Here is a 26371-nt window from a genome sequence, read left to right on the forward strand (position 1 = left end):
GGCTAAATGGGGTTGATTTTAGGTACAAAACTATTATCAGAGTGGGAGCGATTGCGGTAGCATGGTCGATGTGGCTATGTAGAAATGACAAGATTTTGAATGACAAAAATTCATCTATCTTGCAGGTTATTTACCGGTGTACAACTTTGCTCCGTTCATGGTCGCCACTTCAGCGTTTGAAAGATCGAGACCTCTTTACGGAGGTGTCTACACGGTTGTTGGAGAACACGGCTACGAAGTTTATTACCCAACATGGGTGGCTGCATAATCGAATGATTGGGGCCAACGGAGCGCTTTATAGTAGTTGGCTTCTTGATATCTTTCTTTGTATCTCTTTTTTGCTTGACACTAGACTGTTAAATGGCTGTGTGCATTGTAGCTATGCAGCTGGGTGTAATGCTTGAAAATTGTTTTGAGTAATAAAGCGGCCCTTATCGAAAAAATAAGTAGTAGATTCTGCTTTTGCATTAAAGGAAAGTACATGTTGGTGACACAAGTGTGTCAAAAACAAAAACGTGTCAAACAAAAATAAACAGAGAAAACAACTCCACCCATCGGTGTAATTCTACCGGCTATCAGCACTCAACGCCAATCCAACTAGCTCACAACCTGCACGAACCAAGGTAGCAATAGCTACAGGGTTGACCAACATTGGTATCAATCACGAAAACAACCACCTTGTCAATGTAGACATTTTTCATGTAGTGAGCATCATTAACCAAAGCGTTGGCACAAAGAGAAGATGATAAAATGGGAGTAGGGTGAACGAGAAAAACGAAGACAATGGACTCATAACCACTTTGTATATGATTCTCAAATAGAAAACTTAAGGCATAAAGTTGTGCAGTAAGTGGATGCAGCCATTTTTTTTAGAGATCTCCGCAAACTGACGCACTTCATAGACATCAGGGGAAAGAGGAATTTGAGGCGAGGTAAGTGCGCAAAACTTCACTTGAAATTCACCTACCCAATAATAAACTCATAACCACTTTGTCTACGATTATTGAAAAACCGAACTCACAACATAAAAATAATGTGAAACGACAAGATAAAGCTAATGCTTTTTTTTTTTTGAAATATCGACCATAGGAGACGAATTTGATGAAATTGATCTCAATGAACTTTGAATGGCAACACAAAATTAGGGAGTCACGGTTAACGAGCTTTGAATCGAGTGCATGAATATAACCACCTCTTCGAGTGCATGAATATAACCAACAAAAGCACTATAGAGATCAGACGAGAGGAATATGAGGCTCTTTTATTTCGAGGGGAGAGGAATATGAGGTGAGGAGAACCAATCTATGGTTGGATGGTTAGAGCATGTCTAACAGGCCCCTTATAACCCGCCCACCCCGTAAAATTCCGGCGGGATACGTGGCAGGAGCGGGCCGTCTAGCAGGCCCCGTATTCGGGCCGGCCCGTTTCGGCGTAATACGGGGCCCAGGAAATCGGCCCCGCCGCCCCCTACTTATACCGGGCGCAGGTGCGAGTGAGGGGTTAACCCCTCACTCGCAACCCTAGCTCCGCCGTGCGCCGCTGCCTCCGTAGTTAGCTCCGGCGAGTGATACGTCTCCAACGTATCTATAATTTCTGATGTTCCATACTAGTTTTATGACAATACCTACATGTTTTGCTCACACTTTATAATGATTTTATGCATTTTCCGAAACTAACCTATTAACAAGATGCCGAAGCGCCAGTTCCTGTTTTCTGCTGTTTTTGGTTTCAGAAATCTTACACAGGAAAATATTCTCGGAATTGGACGAAACAAAAGCCCACGATCTTATATTTCACGGAAGGTTCCAGAAGTCCGAAGGGGAGACGAAGATGGGCCAGGGGGCCCCCACACCACACCTAGCGCGCGGGCCCACTCCTGGCCGCGCCACCTGGTGGTGAGGGCACCCTGGTGCCCTCCGACTCCGCCCTTTCGTCTATATAAAGCTCCGTCTGCAAAAACCCTACCGGAGTCGACGATATCCCACGAAGAGTTCCGTAGCCGCCGCCATCGCAAAGACAAGTTTCGGGGGACATAAGTCTCTGTTCCGGCACGCCGCCGGGACGGGGAATTGCCCCCGGGGGTCATCTCCATCGACACCACCGCCATCTTCATCGCCGTTGCTGTCTCCCATGATGAGGAGGGAGTAGTTCTCCTCCGAGGCTGAGGGCTCTACCGGTAGCTATGCGGTTCATCTCTCTCTCCCATGGTGTGATCTTTATATGATCATGAGCTTTTTATCACTATTAATCTATGTGCTACTCTAGTGATGTTATTAAAGTATTATATTCCTCCTCCATGATGTAATGTTGACAGTGTGTGCATCATGTAGTACTTGGCGTAGGTTATGATTGTAATCTTTTATAAATTATGAAGTTAACTATTACTATGATAGTATTGATGCGATCTATTCCCCCTTTCATAGCTATTGTTGACAGTGTGTATGCTATGTTAGTACTCGGTCTAAATTGCAACGGTCTATTATGCACTCTAGAGGTTACTTTAATATGAACTCCGGACGTTGTGGAGCTTGTTTACTCCGGCTTGAGGTGTGCTTTTATAGCCCTACACAATGAATGGTATTTGTTATCCAACAAGAGAGTGTTTAAGAGTAGCTTTATTTAATTATGTGATCATTGTTGAGAGTGTCCACTAGTAAAAGTATGATCCCTAGGCCTTGTTTCCAAATATCGAATCACCGTTTATTTATTGTTCCACTGCATGTTTACTTGCTGCCATATTTATTTCAGATTGTTATTACCACTCATATTCATCCATATCACTTGCATTTCACTATCTCTTCGCCGAACTAGTGCACCTATACATCTGACAAGTGTATTAGGTGTGTTGGGGACACAAGAGACTTCTTGTATCTTAATTGCAGGGTTGCTTGAGAGGGATATCTTTGACCTCTACCTCCCTGAGTTCGATAAATCTTGGGTGATTCACTTAGAAGCGTGCGTAGACATCAGCGAGCAATCCCGCCCACCCCAGCTCCGCATTTCGACCGCTGTTCGGTATGTACGCTCGCGGCTGCAGTACCGGCTCGCCGGCGAGCGGATCGAAGCGATCCCGCTCGCCGGGCACCGTGGAGGAGGCGTGGCGGCGCCAATGCAAGCGCTCCGCCCAGGGGAGTCGCCGTGCGGCGTGCCGGTACGCCGGTGCGCTTTACGTGCCGGATTCGCTCCGGGAGTTCGCCGCGGGTGGGCGGTGGTACCGACAAGACCCGCCGCTCAAGCCGATGAGCAGCGTCGCCTTCGAGATGTGGCGTGCCGACTGGGAGCGTGACCGCGCGTCGAAGGCGGCATGGACGGCGCGCATCGGCAGCACCAGCGGCGGAGGAAGCGGAGGAGATCCGCGAGCCGGCGAGGAGGAAGCAGAGGCGGCAGAGGAGGAGGCAGCCTTCCTGCAGGCGGTGGCCGCATCCGAGAAGGATGCCACCGAGAAGGCTCATGCGGAGGCAGAGGAGGAGGCGGCGGCCATCGCCGCCATCCGGGAATTCGAGGCGCAGGAGGAGGCGGCGGCCCTCGCGTTCATCTCATTCGTCATCCTTGACGAATAGATGTAGGATAGATGTAGGTATGATCGCAATGTATGTATGATCCGTAGTATGATCAATGAAGATGAACTTCTTGGGGTTTTAATTTTTGAAAATACGGGGCGAAATACGGGGTCTGCTAGACAGAATGACTCTTCCGTTAGCAATTTTTCGATACAGGGCGAAATGCGAGCGTTATACGGGCATAGAAATACGGGGCTGTTAGACATGCTCTTAGGAGGGCAGTGACACACCCAGCCCCCTAGAGTTTAAATCACAGATTTAACACTTTGATGTCTCATTAAAAGGCGGAATATTCTTTAGTGGGAGGCGACGTTTCCGTCAATAGCGAGGCGTCCCTGGGGATTTCGTCAATTTCAAGACCCGTTGGATTAGTTTCTTAGACTTAGTCTCTCGAAGGTGCTCATAGAGATAGGGTATGCGTACGTACATTTATAAAAATGAGTGTATGTACATATATGTGAGGATCTATGTCTGTACTTTTTTGTTAAAAAAAGGAATGTGAGGTGAGATAGGTGAACACAACTTCTCTTTTCCTTCGCATGGGCTGACACAGATTCTGCCGTTCTTCTGGGTGTCCTTTTGAGTTTGTATGCTGCGGGCCTTAAGTTTCACAGCAGGCCAGACCCACGAGGTCCTGTAACATAGCAGAAGAATCAGCTGCATCTAGCGTTGGAGCCTTACAAAAAAAAAATCAGCATGACGAAGAGGCTCGGAAATTGCAGAATATATTTTTCCCGAGATCGAAGCAATTAGAAAACGACATCAATCTACACGATCCACACGTACGATACACATGAATTCAGCGTGTACATGTTTTGGTAGCTACATGGAAGCGCGTAGCATGAAGGCATGTGGACGGATGGATAGTGACAAGCGAGAGCGACGCTAGCATGTGTGGATGGATATGCGCCCGGATCAGCTCGGGAGAGTATTCAAAGTCTTCGAGTCAGCGCATGTGGGCTAGCAATAGTCCACCAAACTTAACGACAGTCTAACACCTCACTTGCACATTCCATACTTCATATATTTTCTGCTTAGCATCTTACTAGTCCTCCGTTTCATAATTTTTATCATGGTTTTAGTTTAAATTTAGACTACAATCATGATATGAAATGTGAAACGGGGTAGCTTAGAGCATCCCCACTCGTTGGCGCTCCCCACGCCCAAATCCGGACGAAACAACCGCCGGATTGGACGAAAATAAGTCGTGGGGAGTACCGTCTTTCCAGTCGTCCACCCGGAGTTCGGCGGATAGAGTTTAAATTCAAACAAACCGCCGTCCCGCGCTACAAGTACGGCCGGTTGATCGGCAAAAGGAGCAAAAGGATCGGCCACGGATCGGCGATCGGAGGGAAATTACACGGAGACGAGGCTCGTCGGCGGTCCCGGCCGGCACGGCGGTGTCCGAGCGGACCGGTTTCCTCACACGTCGTGGCCGAAGCGGGCTGCGGCGGCCGACGATGAAGCGGCGGCGGTGGACGTCGAAGCGGCCCGCGGTCGGCGAGGTAGATGGTGAGGCGAGACGAGGTAGGAGCCGGCGGAGACGACGAAGGACTGTCCGGAGTGGCTCGGAGGATGTCGGCTGCGGTGGCCACGGTACCAATTCCTCGTCTCCTCGTCCATCGGTTCCATGTCGCCGCCGCCCACGAGGAACGCCAAGTCCGTGTTCCTCTTCTTCGCCGCCGCCGTCGTCTTCGACGAGGCGATCCGGACGCCTTGGTTGGCGAGCATCTCCCGCCACCTGCCGTCGAACTTGTCGTTCCTCCCGTCGGCGTGCGTCCTCAAGTCGGCCCGGCACTTGTCGATCGACGCCCGCATCTCGTCGGCGGGATTGCCCGTCTTTTGAGCTCTTTGAGCTTCTTCCGGCCGAGTTCGGGCGCCCTTCCGCCGCGCTTGCCGCCGGAGCGTCGGGGTTGTACTTGCTCGGTCTTGCTCTTCGAGAGGGTCGTGCGGACTTCCTTCCACTTCTCGCACTTCTCGAGGCGGGCGTAGACGTTGAGGAACTTGAACTGCAGGCCGGTGTCGTCCGTGTACATGTCCAAAGCTCGGCGCAGCTGGGGAAAAAAAGACTACGCGGTTTTCCAGTCGCCGACTACGCGGGTCCACACGACGTTTCGCGCCAAAATCTTTCGTCCGGAGTCCCCGAGCGCGCCCCGGGGGGCCGGGGATGGCGTGGGCTCGCCGGATGGATGAAGGGCCAAATCCGGACGAAAGCGAGGAACCGGGGGCGCGACTGGGCCGAATTTCGCCGTCCGGATGGAAAAAACGTCGCTCGGGGGCCTCGTCGGGGCGACGAGTGGAGATGCTCTTAGTAAGATCTGTCTGGTGGAGGAAGAAATGGGCTATTATCCTCAAACCATGGACTATGATTCACTCTTGAAATTCAAGTACACCACCGTCTAAAATAACAAACACATTTGATATTTGCATGGAGAAACATATTTGCTTTCGTGCGAGCCTTTGTATAGCATATCTACCAATTTTTTTATAAGTAGTTATACCAAAGTTTTGTATGAATATATCGCTTGTCGCGAAACTTGATGAACACACAGAGAGATATATACATGCAGTATTTTTTTTTCAAATTTTTGTTGTCACTTTGAAATATGTCTTCGTGTGAGCCTTTGCTGCTCGTAGGCCACGCAGAAGCCTCCCTTCATTATTCCGGACCAGCAAACACGGAGTACTTCCGTTCTTGTCATGCTCGATGAAGCAAGTATTGATCTTGAGCACTTGTTCAGGGGAGGAGACCAACAAGTAGTTTTCGCTTGTATTTGACCAAAGTTGCAAAATTTGACTTTGACTGATTCCACAAGGCGAAGTAATTATGAACGCTCACCTGATCGAAGTTGCAAAACAGCGTAGAGGCTGTCAATGTAATCTTTTTCAAACAAGAGATATGCCTTTTTCTGGGTTATATGCCACACACCTCCTCTTCTCCAAATCGGCCCCCCTCAATCCCAGAAGAAAATAGGAGTTCCGACCCCTCGATCCCGAGTCTCCACAAACCGTCCGTCATCGTCTTCCCCTCACCTGTCCTCTCCTCTCCAACGCCGGCGGTCGCCGCCCGCCCGCGCGCTCCGCCCTCCTGGTTTCAGTTAACCACTGACGCTGACCTGACAAAACCTCCCCGTTAGCAGTTGCCACCATATAAAAACGTGCTCAAAGGGGAAGCCTCCACCCAAAAGACGCGGCCTTTTCCTGCCTCCTTCCTCCCCGCAGCCCGGTCACCGGCCCGGCGACTCCTTCATCATCCTCCACCTCCGACCTCCTCTCCGAACCACTTTCCAGAAGCCTCCCCCAACCAACTCCCGGCCGAGGATGTGCGGGATCTTTGCCTACCTCAACTACAATGTCTCGCGGGAGCGCCGCTACATCCTCGAGGTGCTCCTCAACGGCCTCCGCCGCCTCGAGTACCGCGGCTACGACTCCTCCGGGATAGCCGTCGACGCCGACCTCCTGTCCTCCGCCGCCGCGCCCTACGCCGGGGCCGCCCCGCTCGTGTACCGCCAGGAGGGCAAGATCGAGAACCTCGTGCGATCCGTCTACTCCGGTGAGTGCATGTTTGATTATTTATGCTCTGCTTGGGCCTTGAGCTAGGTGGTTCGTCGATCGGGGTCGGCAATTTATAGGCTAATTCACGCGGTAAATTTTGACCGGGGTTCAGATCGCATTCTGGATTCCGCTGTACTGAATTTTGGGTTTGGTGGTCATTGGGAAGGCAATTCTGCTGCTGCTGCTGCAGCTGTCGCTTCGCATTGTCAGATTGGGATCTCATAACGCCCAAAATTCTGGATCTTCCAAGAAAAATTACAATTCTTCCCGTTAGGATCCAGTATAACTTGTTTCAGATTTATGCCATCAGTCAACTGTTTATGCAATTTTGCGCATAGTCCCTCCTGTTATCGGGATTTCCTGTCGATTTTTCTGTATGCAAGTTCCTCGTGAGAATTCTGCTACTTCACTTGGTGTACGCGGCTACTAAATTAAACCACAGAAGCTAAGACTTGCTCCATTTTTTGTTCTTTCCAGAGGTTGATGAGAATGAGGTGAACTTGGATGCCGCATTCAATGTGCATGCTGGAATTGCACACACCAGGTGGGCTACACACGGTGTTCCCGCCCCGAGGAACAGTCACCCGCAGTCTTCTGGCGCCGGTGATGAGTTCTTGGTCGTGCACAATGGCATCATCACGAACTATGAGGTTTGCTTAAAAAGATCTCGTGATCTTGTATATAGTTGTTGTAGTATTTGATTCTAGTTACCTTTACAGTTGATGCACATGCACCATGCATTATTGAAACTAGGAAGATGTTGTGCTAGTGGACTATAATTAGTTTCCTGTTATCAGACCTCCACATGGGTTGTCTCCTTATCTCTTACTGTATACTAGTCTTAAACAGTAGAAGGATTTCCAAAAAAAAAACTGAGAATCTCAATTGATTATGTAGAAAGTTGCAGGGTTGCTTACACCATATTGCAATTAAGAAAGTTTCGTTTCAAAGACGATCATTTGTTTATGACACGTGTCTGACACGGTACTATCTGAAACTTGCATGCATGAGCACAATCATGTTTAACCTCCTGATGCCAATCTTGAATTAATAATGCACGAATAACCTGATGCACTGTAAAATTTCTGGTATAACTTGTCTCTCTGATGTATGTATTCAGGTTCTGAAAGAGACGCTAATTCGGCATGGGTTTACCTTTGAGTCTGACACTGACACAGAAGTCATCCCAAAGCTAGCAAAATTTGTTTTTGATAAGGCTCATGATGAAGAAGGTATATGCATGTTTTTAGGACGTGTTATGTTATTCATTGCAAAAGAACAATTGAGATACTGTTTTCTTAGTTTCGTATGTTTTTCTTATGCTGTGTTTGGTTGCAATGAATTGAGCTCTGAATTGAATTGGCAATGGAAAACCAAATCAACCAATTCAATGGAATACCACAAAGAGTGTTTGGATGCGCGTTGTATTCAGCTACATAATTCAGATTTCAATGGAATACCAAATCCTGTTTGGATGTCACATGTGTGGAATTGAGAGTATTTTTTACTTTGAACAATATAACATATGTTAATGAAAATAGCACAAATAGCAGAAAGTGGACAATTATGCTTACAAATAGTAGAAAGTGGGTACATTATGTCTTACAAATAGTAGAAAGTGGATACATTATGTCTCACAAATAGCACAAAGTGGATACATTATGTCTCACAAATAGCACAAAGTACATACATTATGTCTCACAAATCATCAAGGCAAGGTCATGAGCCAAAAATTAGTATGTTACAAACCTCCACATATCTAGCCCACACTTCATCACTGTCAACACTCACCATGTTATTATCCCAATCCCATCCAAAGAATCAAGTCTGAACCATCTACCACAGAATGGGCAAAAGCCAGTTTCGCTACAAATTACTTCGACATTGCAAAAAAAGGGGGCAAACATCCGTTCCCTACAGACTATTTCGCCATTACAGCACAGGACCTCAGCTCGTCAGCTCAGGACCTCGTCCGCCGGCCGTCCGCTCGTTCGCCGGCCGCATAGGACCTCGTCCGCCGGCCGTCCGCTCGTCCACCGGCCGCACAGGACCTCGTCCGCCGGCCGTCCGCTCGTCCGCCGGCCGCACAGCACCTCGTCCGCCGGCCGTCCGCCGCTCGTCCGGCCGTCCGCCGCTCGCCGGCCGGCCGCCTCTCGTCCGGCCGTCCGCCGCTCGTCCCGCGGCCGTCGCTCGTCTAGGGTTCAGGTCGTGCTCGGGAGGAGGAGTGCGGAGCCGGACTGGGGCTGGAGGGGAGGAGGAGGGAAGAGGAGGGCGGAGGAGGGCCGCCGGAGTGGGGCCGGAGGGGAGGAGGAGGGCGGAGGTGGGCGGCCGTACCTGCAGGCGACGACGACGGAGGAGGGCGGAGGTGGTCGCGCTCGGTTCGGGAGAGGAGAGCGAGCGACGGCTCGATTCCGAGCGAATACGGAGCTCAGGACCTCCGAATTGGGCTACGGGTTATGTTGCCTCGCGCGGGCCTCTCCTTAGAATTGGGCAACAATTCCATAGTCCAATACATAGCACATCCAAACAGCAGAATTGGGCCCTCAATTCTAGATTTTCCAATTCAGAGCCCAATTCATTGCAACCAAACACAGCATTAGAGAATTATAGTATTGCTGAAGCAATATTTGCCACATAGAAACCAAATGAGGCCAAAAGCTATGCATCTGTTACATTTTCTCAACACTTCCTATTGGTCACCTAGAAACATTCTAGGCCATACATTACCCTAAACTTGGCAGGTTAATTCCTTGAGCTCGAGAGATCTGATCATCAAATTACGAATTAAATAGTTACTGAATTACTGTCTGGAGTGTGAACATGTGGGTATTAGTTCTAAGTTAAGCGACTTCTTACAATTTATCTGTTCTCGCAGGTGATGTGACATTTATCGAAGTTGTTAATGAAGTCATGAGGCAGCTTGAAGGAGCCTACGCCCTTATATTTAAAAGTCCACACTACCCCAACGAATTGATTGCATGCAAACGAGGCAGCACACTGATACTTGGTGTCAATGTAAGCAACAATACCCCTGTATCTTTTTTTTTGCTATTTCGTTTGTGTCAAGGAAGTTAATCTAATATTCTGTTCATACACTAGCTATTTATGGTATGTCTGCAAGTTTTCAAGCCTTTCAATAAGCATATTATTATTGACCCTAACATATAAAGTTAAACATATTATATCTAATCGTCTCTGCATGTCTGCCGCCACTTATTTCCAAAATTATGTAACTGAAAAAATGCAAACAGAAAACATAAAGGTTTGAAGAATGATATTAGTTCTGCTTTTGCATACATAAGACCTGTATGCGTTTTTTTTTGCCTTGTATGGTTTTGTCGTGAATGAGAATCTGTCACGAGGTCTGCGCTCCAATATTCGATATATAGTAACTCTATGGTTAGCTGGTTTTGTTCCACATTATTCCTTCACAATGAAACATTTATGTTTGAATGTTTGTAGAGAAGTTTGTCTATTTTATGGCAAGGATAGTTCAGTAATGATTTACCCTTTCTCCTACCATTTTGGTATTGCTATGCCTTCCACTTCCGGTTACTGTAACAATATAGATCTTATAGTGCCACTTCTGTTGAGTTGAATTTGATGGTGTACCAATCGTAACTATTCTCTCTGTATTTTCAGGAATTGAGTGGTCAAAAGATTGGGAAATCATTCCACGATGTCAAAGCACTGACAGCAAATGGAAAGCCCAAAGAACTGTTTTTCTCCAGTGATTTATGTGCTATTGTGGAGCATACTAAGAATTATTTAGCTATTGAAGATAATGAAATAGTTCATATTAAGGTACTTTTGAAGTGATTTCTTTGTTTGAATGCATCATTAATTGTTTCTTTGCCTTTTTTTACAACTTCCCTTTTTCTTAATCAGTCTTGCCTGGGAAATTTGCTTTTATCAACTTCGGTCTATTCACTCTTCATCGCTACTATTTTCACCATTGTTTCCCCACTTTTTACAATGACTGAAAAATAAAACATTGAGATGCATATATGTGCAGCAGTTGTTGTTTCTTTGACAAAGCTTACACTTCACAATTTATGTCCTTCCCAAGTTCTGAAAATTGTAAATGTTGCAGGATGGTAGCGTGTCTATCCTTAAGTTTGACCATGACAAAGAGAAGCCAGCGTCTGTAAAACGAGCATTATCTGTTCTTGAGATGGAAGTTGAACAAATAAAGAAAGGAAGCTATGACCACTTCATGCAAAAAGAAATCCATGAACAACCACATTCACTGACAACAACAATGAGGGGTAGACTGAAGGATGGTGGAGTTCTTTTGGGTGGACTGAAGGAGCACCTTAAAACAATCAGACGCAGTAGAAGGGTAGTCTTTATTGGCTGTGGCACTAGTTATAATGCTGCGTTAGCTGCGAGAACTTTTGTGGAAGAACTAACCGGTGAGTCAAATCAATGTCCAACTGCATTGTCCTTGTATGGAAATTTTAGAAATCATCAGTGCAATAGGTACTTTGCTAGTAGTCTTTAAACATATGTTTCTCCCTTGTGTTATTTTGGCCATAGGTATTCCTGTGACTATGGAGGTTGCAAGTGACTTGCTGGACAGGCAAGGCCCTATCTACAGAGAAGACACTGCAGTTTTTGTTAGCCAGTCAGGGGAGACAGCAGATACCCTCCTTGCTCTTGATTATGCACTAGAAAACGGAGCACTTTGTGTTGGCATAACAAACACTGTTGGAAGCACACTCTCAAGAAGAACTCACTGTGGAATTCATATCAACGCTGGTTGTGAGATTGGTGTTGCTAGCACCAAGGTAAACTTTTGTCATTCTCATCTTGCATAGGTTCAGTTTTTTGGCATCTTGTTCCTTAGTTAACATCTCTGAAATCCATGCAGGCATACACCAGTCAAATTGTAGTCATGGCAATGCTGGCATTGGCTATTGGATCTGACCAAATATCCACTCAACCTAGAAGGGAAGCTATCATCAGTGGTCTTTCCAGTCTCCCAGGTATGTCTTGTTGGTTTAACAATGTACCATGCACCTCAAGAAAAATGTTATTTCTTGTTGACGTTTTCAAATGACGCGTGTAATGTCACTATGCAGGCCATGCCAGTGAAGTTCTGAAACTTGATTCTGAAATGAAGGAACTTGCCTCTTCGTTGATCGACTCGGAGTCCCTCCTTGTGTTTGGAAGAGGTTACAACTATGCCACTGCCTTGGAGGGTGCCCTCAAAGTTAAGGAGGTTGCACTGATGCACAGTGAAGGCATGTTTGCTGGTGAGATGAAACATGGGCCGCTAGCACTAGTTGATGAAAACCTTCCAATCATCGTCATTGCAACACGTGATGCATGCTTCAGGTATTTGCTTTGAACAGAGCTTAGTCAATTTTCATCTCAGCAGGGAAAATTCGTGAACTGTTTTCCTCGTCCTGCAGTAAGCAACAGTCAGTGATCCAGCAGCTCCTTTCTCGTAAGGGGCGTCTGATTATCATGTGCTCAAAGGGAGATGCATCCGCTGTCAGCCCCAGTGGATCTTGCAGAGTGATTGAAGTTCCACAGGTTGCTGATTGTCTCCAGCCAGTGATCAATATTATTCCATTACAGGTTCGTCCAAAACTGTATTATCTTTTTTTTCTCCAACCCCAAAACCTACCCTTGCACCACCTCCTTTTTGCTGGAATTTCGTTACTGAAGAATGTCTGTTATTTCTATTGCAGTTGCTCGCATACCATCTTACTGTTCTTCGTGGATTTGATGTCGACCAACCAAGGAACCTAGCGAAGAGCGTGACCACACAGTAAATAGTACATGAAAAATCTGTGCATGGGAGTCGGAAGCATTCAGATATGAGAAATATTCAGATGTCTGTATCAGGGTTCTGTTATAGAGGGCAGGTTGGCCAGCTGTTGTCGTATTGTTTCTGGTAGCCGTGAGGTTCACGATAGTCTAATTATTGTAGATGTTTGAGGAGGTTAGCATCACAGTCTGTTGATCAGCTCACTGAAAATGTATGAATGTTGTTGCAAAGGAAGGCGTGGCACTTTTTATGTGCTTGCTTTCATGGCCGATGATATGGCTCACAGAAATTCTGCAACAGTTAAGTTGAACAAGGAGTTCACTGGTATTTACTCCCACACGATTGAGAAGACTTTTCATTTCAGTTCAAAACACATAAGCTAGCCAAGGACTGACTAAAATTCATAAGTATCTCATAGACGTGGCACTGGAATTAAAGCTACAAACCTATTCCTCATTGATGATACCATTAGCCAGTCAATCATTTTCAGGGGTTCGCAGTTTCGATTCCATATATCCAACCGACGATCTTCACTACATCAATAATAAAACTGACATAGATAATTTGCCTCCCTGTACATTTAGCAAGGTCACACATGCAGGAGGCAAACATACAAATTATAGTTGTCATCTGCATGTGCTTTGTTTTTCACAAAGTGTGTAGGTAGCTTAGCTAAGAAGGGCGCCTTCTTGCAAAGTGGTTTGGCTTCGCCTGGCGTCTGTGGTAGCATACTAGATTCTGTTGACACCCTTCAGCATCTTTCTTGTTACCTCGATAACTTCTAGGACTACTACCTCGATAACTTCTAGGACTACTTCCTCTATAAAAATGACTCCTGCAGACCTGAAAATAAATGTGGATACATATGGGTATCGCTGACCTAATGCAAAAGTACAGCACTGCAATGTGTACGACATATCAGGTACGATGTTGCATATGGGCCTTAGATGTGTCAGGCCAAATCAAAGTAGTCCGCTGGATATTGCATCCGGGATCATACATGCATATGTCATATGCATAGTACTTCCGGCAAAAGTATATAACCTCCCCCGGCAACAGAAAAATCACATGATTTGTGGTTCACATTCGCATTATAAACTAAATAAAGAGGAAAGACAAGAAGAGAGTAAGTAGAGATAAACAAAAACATCACACATATGAGTAGACAAACATTAACTGTCTTTTAGCAACGACACTGTTCAAAAAAATAGGTCAAACTGTAACATTTATATGTTATTTCTAAACTTGAAATTACGATGACAAACATGATCTTTTTTTTTACCACCGGACTATTCGGACGAAGAAACAAACCAAGATCCGTTGTATCCAATGTTCAAATGGATGGTAGTGGAACCTTGTTGCAAGCATTTGTACATCCCTTACCATGCAACAAATGCTACTCTTACCCTATCCACACATTCCACAAACAGTTGTAGTCCAAGCACTAATCACTAGCTTCATCAAACGACAGGAGAGTCTGGACTACAGATTCCATGGTCGGCCTCTTGTTTCTATCTATCTGCAAGCAAGAAACAGCCAACTCGATCACCGTTCTTGCTTGCAGATAGTTGAACTGTCCACTCAATTCCTGGTCTACAAATTCACCAACCCATGATTCTTCATGTACCTCCAGTTTATCAGCAAGCGCCCTGACAAGCTTACCGAGCATGCTGTGCACCTCTGCGTCTGAACCGACAGCAAGCTCCGAAACTCTTGTCCCAGATAAAAGCTCAAGCAGCACAACTCCATAACTGTACACATCAACTTTTGCTGTGATTGGGAGGCCAGAAACCCACTCGGGGGCTATGTAACCATCTGTTCCTCGCACCTTCGACATGTTCTGATTGGATCCAGCTCGGCTTAGCAACTTCGCCAACCCGAAGTCGGTGATCTTAGGCTCAAAGTCTGTGTCCAGCAGTATGTTCTCAGGTTTCACATCACAGTGGATGACCCATTCTAAGCACTCATGGTGAAGATAGGCCAATCCTTTGGCCACACCTAATGCAATATTAAACCTTTGCTTCCAGTCCAGGACGGAAGTTTTTGGTCTCTGAACAAAATATTTGCCAGGGACCCGTTCTCCACATACTCACAAACCAACAGCCTGTGTGACCCTTCTGAGCAAAACCCCCATATTCTCGCCAGATTCATGTGGTTAATCCTGCCAATGATGCTCAGTTCAGCTTGAAACTCTTCCTTGCCCCGACTCATATTTTTGAGCTTCTTCACAGCCACTGGCCTTTCATCTTCTAGGACACCTTTGTACACAGCGCCTGATCTTCCCCTTCCTAGCTCAACTCTGAACTCTCTTGTTGCCTTCGCGAGCTCTCTGTAACTGTATCTTCGAAAATGGCTAGTCATCACCTTGTAACCTTCCTCGGCTGCCCACACCTCTGATGGCCCCATCTCTCTTCTAAAGACAAAGAACCATGCAAATGCTATGAAGGAAACCTCAATAACAAAAATTGCAACTATGAAACTGAAGAAGTAGATCCACTTTGGTTCTCCATCACTGGTTTCTTTTACATCCGGAAATGGGTGTCTGACTCCTCGGCTCATCTGGTCGCAGTGCAGGGTAGGCGGTGCCGGATCCAACACATTGGACTGAGGAATAGGTGTATCTGATACATTGAACCTGGCAGGAAGTTTGAGATAGATTGCTCGCACCATAGGTGTTGCACAACTCATTCCATTGAAAAGAAGGGATTTCGGGTAGCATGACCCTTTGCCTTGCAGGTACTGGAAGCCTTTGCAGGTGCAGTCACTAATGCAACTATCCATACAAGCCTCCAATGAGACTCCCAGAAGACGCTTCTGATCAGATCCCCAGAAATCAGTGTGGGGGAGCTTCACGAACTGCACAGGTTCCTGATCACCACAAGTTAATTTGAAAGTAGCCGTGCAGCCTTCAGTCCAGTTACCTGGGTTGGTCATCACGTAACCTGGTGGGCATGAGCACGTAGGTTTAGGCGAGTAATGGCAGATTCCATTCTGACCGCATATGCCATGGATGGCGCAAGGCTGGGATATAGCTACCATTGAAACTGACCACACCCCATCTGAGTCATCCAGGCTGTACATCCGGAAATTACCATCAGGGTCGAGAGTAAGCCTTCTCTTGGTCCCCGGCACCGCTGCATCAGAGGCCTTAAGTAGTAGTCCATCAGCAAAATCACTAGATGAAAGGACTCCATTGTTGCCTAAACTCCCCAATCTAGTACTGTTATACCGGCTTCTGCTATTGTCGAAGACGCTAATATCAGGGTTTGGCCAGTATATATCCGAGACATCAGGAACACTGTATATGAGTGACAGCATCGATATATCATTGAAACGGAAGATGTAGTTACCAGGAGCATGGGACTGGGTCGTCGGGACCAACTGTGTCGCAGCGGTGATGCGCTGGGACGGCAGGAGAGTGTCTGTCGGTGAATCAAAACTCTGCCATACTATGCCGCCGCTGGTGTTCTTCACAACGAGATTCCCGGTGTCCAGCAGCTGAGCATGCTGAACATTTGTGAGGTAATCAGCAGCTTGCCACACCAGGGTGTCGTCGTAGTCTCTGAGCACCATGTTGCCGTCCTTGCGCAATGTCAGGGCCGCCCTCCTGGAGTGGACGGGGCGGTCGCGGTTCGCGCTCCAGACAACGGTCTTGTTGGCTGCCCTGGAGTACCATACTGAGAACGTGAAGGCGTTCTCGTAGATGCTGTAGAAGCCGCAGGAGAAGGTGCCGTCCGGTGACTGAAGGATGTCACTGTGGTAGGCTTCCACGGCAAGGGAGGATCCCAGCTGCAGAATGTCCCGACTCGCGGCGCATGAGACTAGCGCGAGAAAGGAGAGGAGGGAGACGGTGGCAAGGTTTGGTGGTAGAGCTGGAGCCATGGTTTCAGAGATGGCAGCACCGGATGGTGACTGAAACAAGTATCTATTTCTGGTGCTTGTGTGTCTCAATCCTGAAAAAGGGGGAAACCACTCCAGGTCGATAGCAGAATGCTACAGGGTCTCAACTTCTTAAGGATCTAAAAGTAGCTCCAGAGCTGTAATCATGCATGCCAGTGCATTGCCTCACATGCAGTCGAAGACTCAAAGTCAGCCTTTTTCCCTCACCTAAGCTCCAGAAAAGTCCTGGTAGAGGGTGGCACATTTGACCAGATAATCAGAACGCTATGCCAGCATTAAAACTAGTATTACCTAAAGATGGGGTCGCTCGTACCCATTACATCTATTTGATTGATGCTTCGAGGACGACTTCTCTGCATTTGAAAATTCAACGAAATTGAGCATGCATCAGGCCAAGATAGTCACCTTCAGGGAACCAACAATGCCCATTATCTAACCCCACAGCTAGTATAATCTGCAGCTTCCAGAAATGTAGTCAGTTCGATACCACGTTGGGGTCCAACATGCCCACCACTCCACCAGAGTGCTGAATTTGGTTTATCCATATTGGGTAAAAAAACTTATCTGCATCTAAACCAATATAATGAGTTGCTGGCACATATTGTTAAGATGCTTACCAATAAACTGGAGTTGGGGAAGAGCAATCGTGGACTCGTGACTTTATGGGGTCGGTCAATTCTTTTCTTTTTTTTGAGAAAGGGTCGGTCAATTCAACTGCACACAAGCAAGAAGGTTGATCACGTTGGTTATGTCATGCTTAGGGGATGAGGATTGAGGACAGGACAGGAGTAGATCACCAACTATATCAAATTCATTGTATACTTCCTCTATCGGGTTGCTGAAGCATACAGTTTCCATTAGAATATTTGGAACAGCTCATGATGAGAGACACACCAACAACAAGGTAGGAGAGAAAGTGAGGGACTTTGATCTTCTCAGTCAATTCATCGAGCAGGGCGCGTGCAGGATGGCCGAAGCGAGCTCCATCCACCTCCGTGTCGATCGGTGGTTGGGGGCAGTCTTGTATCTGGTAACGGCAGGCGCGAGCGACGTGACGGTGGTCGGTCAGGCCGGCCGGCGGGAGGGAAGGATGTTTCGAACTCCATGAGCAGGAGGGGCCGTTGGATTGAGGTGGAAACAGTCTAGTTGATGAAAGCCTTCCAATCATCGTATTTGCTTTGAACATAGCTTGGTTAATTTTCGTCTCAGCAGGGAAAATTCGTTAACTATTCTCTCTTCCTTCTGCAGCAAGCAACAGTAAGTGATCGAGCAGCTCTTTCTCTCTGATTGTCATGTGATCAAAGGGAGATGTATCTCCTGTCAGTCCCAGTGGATCTTACAGAGTGATTGAAGTTCCACAGGTTGCTGATATTCTCCAGCCAGTGAGTATTATTCCATTGCAGGTTCGTCCAAACTGTATTTTTTTTTCTCGAACCCCAAAACCTACTCGAGCACCATCCCATTTTTGTCGGAATTTCGTTACTGAAGAATGTCTGTTATTTGATTATTTCTACTACAGTTGCTCGCATACCATCAAACTGTTCTTCGTGGATCCGATGTCGACCAACCAAGGAACCTAGCGAAGAGCGTGACCACACAGAAGTATTTACATATCCTTCTCGAAGTGAAGAAGAGAAATACTCACATGTTTGTATCAGGGTTCTGTTATAGAGGGCAGGTTGGCCAGCTGTTGTCTTAGTATTGTTCCGGTAGCCCTGAGCTTCGCAATAGCATAATTATTGTACTACCTCTGTCCATAAAAGGATGTCTTAGATTTTTAAAAAATTAGATGTACATAGACACTATTTAGTGTATAGATACATCCAAATTTAGACCAATATAAGACATCCTTTTATGGACAGAGGGAGGTTAGCATCAGTCTCTTGATCAGCTCACTGAAAATGTATGAATGTTACTGCAAAAGGAAAGCATGACACCTTTTATGTGCCTGCTTTCGTGGCCTATTGTATGGCTCAAAGAAATTCTGTAACAATTAAGTTGAACAAGGACTTCACTGGTATTTACAACCATATGAGTGAGAAGACTTCTCGTTTCAGTTCAAAGCACATAAGCTGGCCAAGGACTGACTGAAATTCATAGGAAGTATCTCGTAGATGTGCCACTGGAATTAAAGCTACAAACCTATTCCTCATTGATGATACCATTAGCCAGTTAATCATTTTCAGGGGTTCCCAGTTTGGATTCTATATATCCAACCGAGGATCTTCACTACATCAAAATAAAACTGACATAGATAACTGGCTTCCCTATATGTTTAGCAAGATCATACATGCAGGCAAATATACAAAATATAGTTGTTATCTACCATTCTACCTGAGCTCTGTTCTTCACCAAGTGTGTAGGCAGCTAGCCAAAAAGGGCGCCTTCTGGCAAAGTGGTTTGGCTTCTCCGGGCGTCTGTGGTGATAGCACACTAGATTCTGTTGACACCCTTCAGCATTTTCTTTTGCCTCGATAACTTCTAGGACTACTTATCTAAAAAATATGAATCCTGTAGACCTGAAAATAAATGTGAATACATGGCTGTCACTGAGCTAATACAAAATTAGAGCACTGTTTTTTTAGAAGAAAGTAGAGCACTGCTACATATCATGTCTGATTTCTGTACGACGTTATACATGGGCCTTAGATGTATCAGGCCAAATCAAAGGAGTCCGCTGGATATTGCATCGGGATCATATGCATAGTCCTTCCGCCAAAAGTATATACCCTCCCCCAGCAACAGAAAAATCACATGATTTATGGTTCGCATTAAACTAAATTGAACATCACTGACAATGAGGAAAGATGAGAAGAGAGTAAGTAGAGACAAACAAAAACATCACACAGATGAGTAGATAAGCATTAACTGTTTTTTAGCAATGTTATTTAAAAATTAGGTCAAACTTTAGCATTTACAGGATATTTATAAACTTGAAATTACAATGACAAACATGATCTTTGTTTACCACCGGACTATTCAGATGAAGAAACAAACCAAGACCAATTGTATCCAATGTTCAAATGCATGGTAATGACAACTTGTTGAAAGCATTTTTACATCCTATACCATGCACACAAATACTACTCTTACCCTATTTACACATTCCACGAACAGCTGTAGTCCTAGCACTAATCACTAGCTTCATCAAACGAGAGGAGAGTCTGGACAACAGATTCCATGGTCGGTCTCTTGTTTCTATCTTCTTGCAAGCAAGAAATTGCCAACTTGATCACCGTTCTTGCTTGCAGATAGTTAAACTGTCCACTCAATTCCTGGTCAACAAATTCACACACCCATGATTCTTCATGCCCCTCCAGTTTATCAGCAAGAACACTGACAAGCTGCCGGAGCATGCTGTGCACGTCTGAACCGACAGCCAGCTCCGAAACTCTTGCCCCAGATAAAAGCTCAAGCAGCACAATTCCATAGCTGTACACATCAACTTTCGCTGTGATTGGGAGGCCAGAAACCCACTCGGGAGCTATGTAACCTACCGTTCCTCGCACCTGCGACATGTTCTGACTGGATCCAGCTCTGTTTAGCAACTTCACCAACCCAAAGTCAGTGATCTTAGGCTCAAAGTCTGTGTCCAGCAGTATGTTCTCAGGTTTCACATCACAGTGGATGACCCATTCTAAGCACTCATGGTGAAGATAGGCCAATCCTTTGGCCACACCTAATGCAATAGTAAACCTTTGCTTCCAGTCCAGGACGAAAGTTTTTTGTTCTCTGAACAAAATGTTTGCCAGGGATCCGTTCTCCACATACTCACAAACCAACAGCCTGTGTGACCCTTCTGAGCAAAACCCCCATATTCTCGCAAGATTCATGTGGTTAATCCTGCCAATGATGCTCAGCTCAGCTTGAAACTCTTCCTTGCCTCGACTTATATTTTTAAGCTTCTTCACAGCCACTGGCCTTTCATCTTCTAGTACACCTTTATACACAGCGCCTGATCTTCCCCTTCCTAGCTCAACTCTGAACTCTCTTGTTGCCTTCGCGAGCTCTCTGTAACTGTATCTTCGAAAATGGCTAGTCATCACCTTGTAACCTTCCTCGGCTGCCCACACCTCTGATGGCCCCATCTCTCTTCTAAAGACAAAGAACCATGCAAATGCTATGAAGGAAACCTCAATAACAAAAATTGCAACTATGAAACTGAAGAAGTAGATCCACTTTGGTTCTCCATCAGTGGTTTCTTTTACATCCGGAAATGGGTGTCTGACTCCTCGGCTCATCTGGTCGCAGTGCAGAGTAGGCGGTGCCGGATCCAACACATTGGACTGAGGAATAGGTGTATCTGATACATTGAACCTGGCAGGAAGCTTGAGATAGATTGCTCGCACCATAGGTGTTGCACAACTCATTCCATTGAAAAGAAGGGATTTCGGGTAGCATGACCCTTTGCCTTGCAGGTACTGGAAGCCTTTGCAGGTGCAGTCACTAATGCAACTGTCCATACAAGCCTCCAAGGAGACTCCCAGAAGACGCTTCTGATCAGATCCCCAGAAATCCGTGTGGGGGAGCTTCACGAACTGCACAGGTTCCTGATCACCACAAGTTAATTTGAAAGTAGCCGTGCAGCCTTCAGTCCAGTTACCTGGGTTGGTCATCACGTAACCTGGTGGGCATGAGCACGTAGGTTTAGGCGAGTAATGGCAGATTCCATTCTGACCACATATGCCATGGATGGCGCAAGGCTGGGATATTGCTACCATTGAAACTGACCACATCCCATCTGAGTCATCTAGGCTGTACATCCGGAAATTACCATCAGGGTCGAGAGTTAGCCTTCTCTTGGTCCCCGGCACCGCTGCATCAGAGGCCTTAAGTAGTAGTCCATCAGCAAAATCACTAGATGAAAGGACTCCATTGTTGCCTAAACTCCCCAATCTAGTACTGTTATACCGGCTTCTGTTATTGTCGAAGACGCTGATATCAGGGTTTGGCCAGTATATATCCGAGACATCAGGAACATTGTATATGAGTGACAGCATCGATATATCATTGAAACGGAAGATGTAGTTACCAGGAGAACGCGACTGGGTCGTCGGGACCAACTGTGTCGCAGCGGTGATGCGCTGGGACGGCAGGAGCGTGTCTGTCGGTGAATCGAAACTCTGCCATACTATGCTGCCGCTGGTGTTCTTCAGGACGAGATTCCCGGTGTCCAGCAGCTCAGCATGCTGAACATTTCTGAGGTAATCAGCAGCTTGCCACACCACGGTGTCGTCGTAGTCTCTGAGCACCATGTTGCCGTCCTTGCGCAATGTCAGGGCCGCCCTCCTGGCGTGGACGGGGCGGTCGCGGTTCGCGCTCCAGACAACAGTCTTGTTGGCTGCCCTGGAGTACCATACTGAGAACGTGAAGGCATAGTCATAGATGCTGTAGAAGCCGCAGGAGAAGGTGCCGTCCGGTGACTGCAGGATGTCACTCTGGTAGGCCTCGACAGCAAGGGAAGATCCCAGTTGCAGAATGTCCCGACTCGCCGCACTCGAGACTAGCGCGAGAAAGGTGAGGAAGGAGACGGTGGCAAGGTGTGTTGGAGGAGCAGGAACCATGGTTTCGGAGATGGCAGCACCGGCTGATGACCGAAACAAGCATCTATTTCCGGTGCTTGTCTGTCTCAATAAGAATGCTACGGGGTTTCAACTTCTTAAAGAACTGAAAATGGTTCCAGGGACCAGTGCTGTAAGCCTGTAATCATGCAAGTGCATTGCCTCATAGGCAGTCAAAGACTCAAAGTCAGCCTTTTACGCCCACCTGAGCTCCAGAAAGTCCTGGTAGAGGTGACACACTTTGATCAGATAATCAGAACGCTATGCCAGCAATTAAGACTAGTAATAATAAAGGTGGGGCCTCTTGTATCCACTACAGCAATCTGATTGATGCTTCTGACTTTTGTGCGTTTGAACATTCAAAGGAATTGACCATGGATCAGGACAGTATGGTCAAACTGCTGATGCCGACGCTCTAACCCACATGGAACCTGCAGCATCCAGAAAAGGAGGCGGTTTCACGGGTACCACGTTGGGGGTCCAGCATGCTCAACATAGTGCTTAATTTGGTTTATCAATATTCAGTACACAGGAACTGATGTGCAGCTAAACTGATATAATGAGTTTCTGGCATGTTGCTAAGATGATTGCCAATAAACTGGACGAGGAAGGAAGACCAATCGTGGATTCCTGAATTTATGGGGTTGTTCAATTCAAGTGCACGCAAGCAAGAAGGTTGATCACGTTGGTTATGTCATGCCTAGAGGAGGAGGGCATGAGCAAATCATCGACCGTCAAATTCATTGTACAGTTCCTCTATTCGGTTGCTGTAGCATACATTGTCCATTAGGCTATTTGAAACAGTTCGTGATGAGAGACAGTCCAACAACAAATGTAGGAGAGGAAGTTAGGGACTTTGACCTTCGTGCTCAATTCATCGAGCAGGGCGCGTGCACGATGGCCGAACCGAGCTCCATCCGCCTCCGTGTCGCCGCGCCATCACGTCAGAGAGACGGAGGAAGAGAGAGACCATGGCTCGGCGGTTGGGGACAGTCATGTGTATCCGGTAAGGGCGAGAGCGATGTGACGGTGGTCAGTCAGGCCGGCCGGCCGGCGGTGTGAAGCGAGGAGATGTTTCGAACTCCATAAGAGCATGTCGACCCCCTAAAACGGCCAACTCCATAAAATAATCGTTAAAATACAGGCCCGTAAAACAGTTTTTTACAGTTTCGGCTAGGGATGGCTTCTGGCCCCCTACTTGTGCGGAGCGGGAGAGGAAATACAAGGCAAACCCCTATCCCATTTCAGCTAGGACGCGGACATTTCAGAATTACACCCGTTTTCCCCGCGCCTCTGGCGCCGCCGCTGGAAACAGATTATTCCGTAGATTCTGTTTTAGGGTGGGGATACGGGGTCTGCTAGTTCGGACGAGTTTTCGGCCGGTGGAAAGTGAATACAGGGCCCTTTACTCGCGTTTAACGGGGCAGAAAAATAGAGGGTCCGTTAGACATGCTCTAAGCAGTTGATCTCGCCAGCGACGCCTCTCACAGGATCTCCAACGGGGCGACAGCGTCCGTTTGCGTCCACGAGACCGAAAATGCGCCTAGGTCCTCTTCCAGCGGGCGACACAAAAAGACCAGACCGTCCGCGGTGACGTAAACCTGACCCAAATATGCGTCAGGTTTGCGTCTCAGCGGACGCTTCGCGATCACGCCGATGTAGAACCCGCGCGTCAGTGGCAGGGAGACCGATAACATTCTCGCTAGTGGCTATTCCTCGCGCGAAAAATCAAAGTAGACCGGCGCCAGCAGTCCAGAAGCGATGGATGTCCTCGCCGCCGCATGCACCACCATGGATTCCGAGGTAACCCTCGCACCCGCCGCCGCCCCAGACTCCCCCATAGCCACGACCATAGCCACAATGAAGGCCGCAGCTCCGGCGGAAGCAAAGCGGGCCGCCACCAGTGGCCGGGACGCTAAGCCGGAGGCGGTAAAGAAGGTGATGTCCAAGGAGGAGAAAGGCGTCGAGGCCGGCGCAGGAACCAGAAGGAGAGGAATGCAGCGGACGCTGCCCTGCAGGCCAGTCAGCGAGCGTGGCAGATGCAGCTGAAAGCCGGCGGCGCGCAAGTAGGCCTCCATCCGAGCTTAGCGGAGGCCTACATGCTCGTCAAGTGAGAGGGGATCATCGGCGTCGCTCCTCCAGCCTCGTCGGTGAGCTCGGTAAGTTCCCAGCTGCGCCCTAGAAATCCCGCTCCCTTGCGTCGCGGTTCACCTCCGGCGTGGCGCCGGTGCAGTTCAACGGGGCGCCGGTTCCCGACCTCAACCGGATGTCGAGAAGCGGTGACTCGTGCCCGGGCGCGATACACAAGACGCGCCAGGTGCCGGAGGAGAGCATGCCGGTGCCCCACAGCCTGTTTGAGGAAATGGCACCATCTGCCCGACGATGGACAACCCGGTACGTAAGTTCTCTCACTGTGTACGACTACCGTGTGTCATGCGTCTGACGTCCGGTGATTCGTAGGCCTATTGGAAGGACCGGCATGACAAAGACATCGAGGCCATGATCTACGGCAGCGGCTTCGTTGGCGACGCCGGGGCCAGGATAGGGCCGCATGATGAGTGGGCACCAACGCAAGATGCGGAGGACATCGATGCCGCACGGCTGTTCTCCACCCAACCCACGCAGCCAACACCCGTGTGTGTCAACGACTATGAGGACGCGCCAACAGGGCATGTCCTCATCACGGACAATCTAGCAAGAAGAAGGGGGAGAGCCACATGACACAAGGATTGAACGACGACGAGGACAAGTGTTTGTGCGAGCGTGGCTAACGACAAGCCATGACTGTATTAATGGCGCCCAGCAAAAGGGCAAGGTGTACTAGGCCAAGGTCATGCAGGAGTATAATGAGAGAAAGCTTCACGACCCCTACGAGATGCTGGTACGTCTCAAACGTATCTATAATTTCTTATGTTCCATGCTACTTTTATGATGATACTCACATGTTTTATACACATTATATGTCATTATTATGCATTTTCCGGCACTAACCTATTGACGAGATGCCGAAGAGCCGATTCGTTGTTCTACTGCTGTTTTTGGTTTCGAAATCCTAGTAAGGAAATATTCTCGGAATTGGACGAAATCAACGCCCGGGGTCCTATTTTTCCATGAAGCTTCCGGAAGACCGAAGAGGATACGAAGTGGGGCCACGAGGTGGCCGGACACCGGGCGGCGCGGCCCAAGCCCCGGCCGCGCCGGCCTGTTGTGTGGGCCCCTCGTGTGGCCCCCCGACCTGCCCTTCCGCCTACTTAAAGTCTTCGTCGCGAAACCCCCGGCACCGAGAGCCACGATACGGAAAACCTTACGCAGACGCCGCCGCCGCCAATCCCATCTCGGGGGATTCAGGAGATCGCCTCCGGCACCCTCGCCGGGAGAGGGGAATCATCTCCCGGAGGTCTCTTCATCGCCATGATCGCCTCCGGATCGATGTGTGAGTAGTCCCCCCCTGGACTATGGGTCCATAGCAGTAGCTAGATGGTTGTCTTCTCCTCATTGTGCTATCATGTTAGATCTTGTGAGCTGCCTATCATGATCAAGATCATCTATTTGTAATCCTTCATGTTGTGTTTGTTGGGATCCGATGAATATTGAATACTATGTCAAGTTGATTATCAATCTATCATATATGTTATTTATGTTCTTGCATGCTCTCCGTTGCTAGTAGAGGCTCTGGCCAAGTTGATATTTGTGACTCCAAGAGGGAGTATTTATGCTCGATAGTGGGTTCATGCCTCCATTAAATCTGAGACGAGTGATGTAAAGTTCTAAGGTTGTGGATGTGCTTGTTGCCACTAGGGATAAAACATCGATGCTTTGTCTAAGGATATTTGTGTTGATTACATTACGCACCATAATTAATGCAATTGTCTCGTTGTTTGCAACTTAATATCGGAAGGGGTTCGGATGATAACCTCGAAGGTGGACTTTTTAGGCATAGATGCATGCTCGGATAGCGGTCTATGTACTTTGTCGTAATGCCCCGATTGAATCTCATAGTACTCATCATGATATAT

The 26371-nt window shown here is 47.5% G+C and overlaps 2 protein-coding genes and 1 pseudogene across 2 annotated transcripts; 1 reads left to right on the plus strand and 2 right to left on the minus strand.

Moving 5' to 3' along the window:
* The first annotated feature begins 6858 nt into the window (after positions 1-6858).
* LOC124652445 (glutamine--fructose-6-phosphate aminotransferase [isomerizing] 1-like) lies at positions 6859-12965 on the plus strand. Its single transcript, XM_047191458.1, has 11 exons — positions 6859-7113; positions 7593-7765; positions 8236-8347; positions 9991-10130; positions 10758-10919; positions 11209-11530; positions 11655-11905; positions 11989-12103; positions 12200-12455; positions 12533-12701; positions 12815-12965. Exons 1-11 carry the CDS (start codon positions 6882-6884, stop codon positions 12896-12898), a joined length of 2016 nt encoding a protein of 671 aa, XP_047047414.1. The 5' UTR covers positions 6859-6881; the 3' UTR covers positions 12899-12965.
* Positions 12966-14295: 1330 nt separating this feature from the next.
* Positions 14296-16955, minus strand: LOC124654880 (annotated as a pseudogene).
* A 2813-nt stretch (positions 16956-19768) lies between these two features.
* LOC124654700 (putative receptor protein kinase ZmPK1) lies at positions 19769-22482 on the minus strand. Its single transcript, XM_047193699.1, has one exon. It carries the CDS (start codon positions 22356-22358, stop codon positions 19926-19928), a length of 2433 nt encoding a protein of 810 aa, XP_047049655.1. The 5' UTR covers positions 22359-22482; the 3' UTR covers positions 19769-19925.
* Positions 22483-26371: the final 3889 nt, after the last annotated feature.

Source organism: Lolium rigidum, chromosome 5 (assembly GCF_022539505.1).
Source record: "Lolium rigidum isolate FL_2022 chromosome 5, APGP_CSIRO_Lrig_0.1, whole genome shotgun sequence".
NCBI lineage: Eukaryota > Viridiplantae > Streptophyta > Magnoliopsida > Poales > Poaceae > Lolium > Lolium rigidum.